Source organism: Primulina huaijiensis, chromosome 9, assembly GCF_012295235.1.
Source record: "Primulina huaijiensis isolate GDHJ02 chromosome 9, ASM1229523v2, whole genome shotgun sequence".
Lineage (NCBI taxonomy): Eukaryota > Viridiplantae > Streptophyta > Magnoliopsida > Lamiales > Gesneriaceae > Primulina > Primulina huaijiensis.
In genome coordinates this window covers 20,771,026-20,776,216 of record NC_133314.1, presented here as the reverse complement: position 1 = coordinate 20,776,216, position 5,191 = coordinate 20,771,026, and the positions used below count along the sequence as shown (strand labels likewise).

Here is a 5,191-nt window from a genome sequence, read left to right as displayed (position 1 = left end):
ATAAGCCCACTTACAGTAATTTGATAGAAATTTCGGTTGAAGTCTGGAATCTGCTTGCTCTTGCTATTGGATTTTACTGCTCGAAAAAGGCACTCTCTTAGCTCGAATTTCAAGTGATAACTCAAGCTGTGTAACACCAATACAGAGATTTGAAGGTGTTATTTATAGGCAAAATTCTGACTGTTAACCTGCTAATTGATGGTCATAATCTGCCATTATGTGTCATTTACCGCCTTTATTATATGTTAAGTCCTCCAGTTACAAGTCATAAGCAGAATCAGTAGCTGTCTGCTGGAATCTCGCGTTACTGAACTCTTCTACTGCTGGATTCTATATGCTGAAAAAATAACAACTTCTGAAATATTATTTATTGCTGGAATTGTTAACTTATGCTGAAATTTTTGTATTGCTACTGAATATTGCTATCTGCTGCAAAATGCTAGCTACTAGAATTTCGGGTTCTCACAGCCTTAGTTATTTTATTTTCCCATAATTATTGCAATTATACTCATTCGACGTTTCCCTGCACATTGTAACACAATTTTTTGACGGTAAGAACTTGGAAACACGCTCATAGTGCATTAAAGACAATTTCGCAGTTGCAGACCCTCTGATACAAATTAAGATAATAGAGTCGAAAGCAAAACACGCTTTATTTCGATCGAAATGCATCTAGGACACGGGGGTTTCAATCTTCTTGACCACACTTTTGAGCTCCTGTTGAAGGCTTGGCCTTGTAGGCAGCAACACTATATCTTTCCAAACCGAACCGGGTTTGTTGATCTGCTCCGGGTCTTTGTTAAGCTCGTATATACATTCTGCTTCATCGTTCAAATTGGTTACTGAATCCAAACACTTGATTTCGTCTGTGTCCACTAAGATTTTGCTGTTGCCATCTTTCCATGCTATCAGCTGCGCATAGAATATAGTAAAAGAAAGATTTAGGATTCATTTAGTTACACAAGCAGACGACCAATCAGGTTAGGCTAGAAAACAATTCATTCTCATTTTTCATCATTTATTACAAAAATGATTCACCAGGTATTTAACCAACCTTTCAATACTAACAAGATTTGCACTACTCGGTTACAAAACTAATGATGTAAAATTATTGACGCGAGGTTTTGCAGTCAATACGTAGTTACATGGGGTTAAACAGTTTTCAGAAAGAGATAGCAAGATATTTGTTAATTGTTACCATTTACCAGAGTATGTCTTCTTCATGAACACTAGTAATTCAGGTACCGGAGGAAAGAAGAATAAGTTATTGAAGTATACCTTTGGTGGCCCTCCAGGAGCATTTGTACTGTATAATCTTGCATTATCTACTAGCTCACAGTATCTGGGGAATGCACTTGCGAATCTCTTGTGTGATTTCAACTGTGATTTCACCCGGACTGCCCTTCCTATTTGTATAGCTCTCCTGCACCACCATTAAACCTTCTATATCTAAAAAAACGGCATTTTATCCCAGAAATACCGAATTCCAGTTTAAGAATTTTGTACCTGATACCTCTGACGACAGCTAAATAAGCATCACAAACGACTCCAATTAGCTCAATCCTATACGGCTTTCTGACCTCGTTTTCTTCTCTCTCGTCTTCCATTGGAACCCAGTAATTTTCCATGACCGTGCCATCATCTGCAACCTTGTATCCTTCTCCCATTCTATACCGGTGCTTGTGCACATTCCTTGCCATGGTGATCGTCTGCTCAACAAAGGGCTCCCATGATAAGGTCCCGTCCATGATCACATCTCGCCCTTCGTTGAGTGCCGTCACTAGAAGTGATGATGCAGCATCAGTTGATGATTGATGTACCTATAGACCAAGCGGAAGCCCGGAAATGAAGCGGTCCAAATCTTCTAATGTTTAAATTCTGTTTCAGGTTTATATCTACTTAAATATATATAGTGATATGAAAGAGTTTAACGCACAAGCTCGGCAGTTTGAAGCATGTCTTCATGATGACCACTTGAACTCAGAGCTCTGTATATTACATCCGTCTCTTTAAACGCATCCGCCTCGACAACCACTGCATTCGCCACTGCTACTGACCAAAATGATCTAGGTCGAATCACAGCATCAAAATGAATAAAAAAGACTAAATAAACAGTAAGATGATTAATAGCATGAAATTATGTTACTCTAAAAAGACTAAATAAATGGTCAGATGATTCATAGTATCAAATTATGTTACTCTTTCATGACATCTTTTAGAACAGTGCTCTTGCCGGCTCCCATTCCACCGCCCATAAGTAGAAGAACCGGGCATCGCTCACTTAGAGTAACTGGTGCCATCACTGAAGAAGTATTCAGTTCACTTGTTATGCTGCCAATGGCTTTCAACTCTTCCACTAATGTGGAGAAAGTCCTCGTCACTTTCAAGTTCTTTGTTATTTTATCGAACCTTTGTTTCCTGAAACAATACAATGGGCAAAACGCCGTGCAAAAATTGAGCTACAGCCTCATACTAAAGTTTGACTAGAATGGAGCTCGAGTCAAATTCCAATAGGTCCAACTTATACCATGTCAAGTTGAATTCAAGTGGTATTGGTTTCTCAAGTTTGTGTAATTTATACCCTTTTACCCTAAAATTTCATAGATGTCAATTAGAGAAAATCACTAAAAAGTTGCAAGATGGCTCGACATTTGCATGGTCTAATCGTTGACTACTGCACAATCTATTAAAAATCAAACGAAAGGGATATATTTATTTGGTTTGAACATAAAATATCATTTTTTTAATTATGTGAGATATGTCTTCTACTCGATCTAATTCAAAAAAAATAATATATGTACGACGGATATAAATCGAATTAACTCATCTTAATTACAAATATAACCTACTCTAAAAATCTATAGTTCATTTGAAACAATTAATATTTACTTCATTAAAAATTAAATATCACACTGTTATGGTTAATTTCATCAACTTTTTAATATGGAAAAATAAAATAAGATGCAACTTTCGTGGGGTAGCCCGAGCCCGATCTCTTATCTAAAATCATCACACGTCCATTATCATCTTTATTGTTTGCGTCGCAGTTAATGAGCTGGCACTTTATATTTTACTATTTTGGTCACATCAAATGGTACTGTGCATGGACCCCGTCAATTGAAGATGGTGTCCGGTGCATTGACTTTAGATAAGATATCTTAATTATTTAACTATTATATTTTGTATAAAAAAATCATATAATTTTATTACACGCCTATATTTGATCAGAGAACTTCATATTATAATGATAAATCAAGAATATTTTTTTTCTTGAGATATTAATAAAATAAATGTAGAACAGGTAAGTGTGTCCCTTCTACTTTGAAAATCATGCCAACCAAACTTCTAAAAAAATAAATAAAATCACCCTCACTCTTTTCTTCTTTAATTTTTATATGTTTATATTATATAATTTCTGTACCAAGATATTCACGAGTATTAATAATTTAATTATTTTTAAAATTGAAAGGGGTTGATGAAGAATCAACTGCTGATGAAATACTAACCTTGTAGCAGCCATCACAAAATTTTTAAGCATTTTCTGATCATGATGAGCACTCAATACCTAACAAAAAAATATCTATTCAGTTTAAAAGCACAAACTCCATTGATTATATCAATCAGAATCTTCAATTCATCCTCGGCAAGAAAGGTGAATGAATGCAAATACAAGAAATAAAACGGAGCAACTAACCTGGTTGATCATTTCAGGAGCTTGACTCCAATGAAAAGCGAAATATCCTACAATGCATCTCTCGAATTCTTCAACTAATTTCACATACACTTCCTCAGCATTTGGTTGATCTGTCAAATACTCGTATATTTTCTCGTCAACGCCTTTGGATCTTTTCAAGTATTCGTCCGCTAGTTTTATCAACTGTGGGCATTCATTTCCATCTTCAAATCCCATTTGCCTTGCTGCAAAATATTGATCCAAAGAAAATGAATCGAGCAAATCAGTCTAGTTTTCTTCATATGAACGTCAACAGTGCGAATTTGGTTGAAGGGAAATAGATGCATCTCACGCAGAAATATCAAATGCAGTACGTAGTATTTAGGTCTCGTATTTCGTTACGGAGAGGCTGTGATATTTACCAAGATAATGCGAGAATCTTTCAATCTTGGAAAGGCGGCCGGACCCCGTCCGGCCCAAGAGCGGAGCAAGGCGGTTATCATACTTGGCGGGTTTCTCCTTGCGGTGCCGGAGATGTATTATCACTGCAGAGATCAACCCAATGGATGCTGCAGCTGCAATAGGAGCAAAAAGCCTCTCGCCGTAACCTCCATCTGCAAACAGATAACACAACACCTCTAAAATCAGACCGGTCAAAGAGCAACTAAACTGTGTTTTTGTGTGTGTAATTGATTGCACATACAAACAGATAAAGATTACCCCCGTGCATGGCTACTGTCGCCGGGATTTGAGTCGCTTGGCTGGGAAACACTCTTTAGACGTGAGGTGTGGTTCTTGATCTGTGGTGATGTTAACTTAAAAATCTTGAATGGCCAACACAATAACTTTGAGATACAATATTATCCAATTTGTATACCCCCGTGATTTTAAAAGTATTTGGGGGTGGTTTCGTGGGTTTTTTTTAAAAATATTATAAAATAATAAAACTATTGTAAAAATATGGCAATTTCTAAAAGTTTGTAAAACTAGTACAATCCGGGACTTACTGTCCCGGATTCAATTTTTTTATTATTATTTTTTTTTAACTTTCTTAAAAAAAAAATTAAAAGGGATATTGGCGACTGTTTTACCAAACACCGTCGCTATTAGCGACGGTTTAAAATACCGTCGCTATTGGCGACAATTTAAAACACAACCGTCGCTAATAGCGACGGTTTAAACAACAACCGTCGCTATGTACGACGGTTTTACCAAAACCCGTCGCTACAGCACGACGGTTTCAAATAATCCGTGACAGTCTGCCACGGATTCTGAGTCCGTGACAGAAAACCACAGATTCAATATCCATTAACCCGTAACCTTCTTTCTGCCTATTTAAATGCGGTGATGATCTTATTTTATCACCAAAACCGAGCAACTTAGGAGCAAAATTATTTCTTTGGATCACCGAGCATCAAACATTCTTTCCAGCACCGTCTTTACTAACTATACTTTGTTTAATTACAATAATTATATTTACTTGATGTAATATTATATCTACAACAATTACAATAATTA

The 5,191-nt window shown here is 36.4% G+C and overlaps 1 protein-coding gene across 1 annotated transcript; it reads right to left on the bottom strand.

Moving 5' to 3' along the window:
- Positions 1 to 506: 506 nt before the first annotated feature.
- LOC140985383 (calmodulin calcium-dependent NAD kinase-like) lies at positions 507 to 4,547 on the bottom strand. The gene is made up of 9 exons (XM_073453236.1): positions 4,394 to 4,547; positions 4,096 to 4,287; positions 3,695 to 3,918; positions 3,507 to 3,565; positions 2,200 to 2,418; positions 1,937 to 2,066; positions 1,507 to 1,820; positions 1,279 to 1,423; positions 507 to 912 (listed from the first exon to the last, which is right to left on the bottom strand). Exons 1-9 carry the CDS (start codon positions 4,401 to 4,403, stop codon positions 673 to 675), a joined length of 1,533 nt encoding a protein of 510 aa, XP_073309337.1. The 5' UTR covers positions 4,404 to 4,547; the 3' UTR covers positions 507 to 672.
- Positions 4,548 to 5,191: the final 644 nt, after the last annotated feature.

Bases quoted from the DNA above. Each gene is read 5' to 3' on its own strand.
- LOC140985383 (XM_073453236.1), bottom strand. The intron at 3,919-4,095 runs GTAAATATCACA...AATATTTTGCAG, and splicing joins AAGATTCTCGCATTATCTTG to CAAGGCAAATGGGATTTGAA. The intron at 1,821-1,936 runs GTGCGTTAAACT...CTTGGTCTATAG, and splicing joins TGCTTCAAACTGCCGAGCTT to GTACATCAATCATCAACTGA.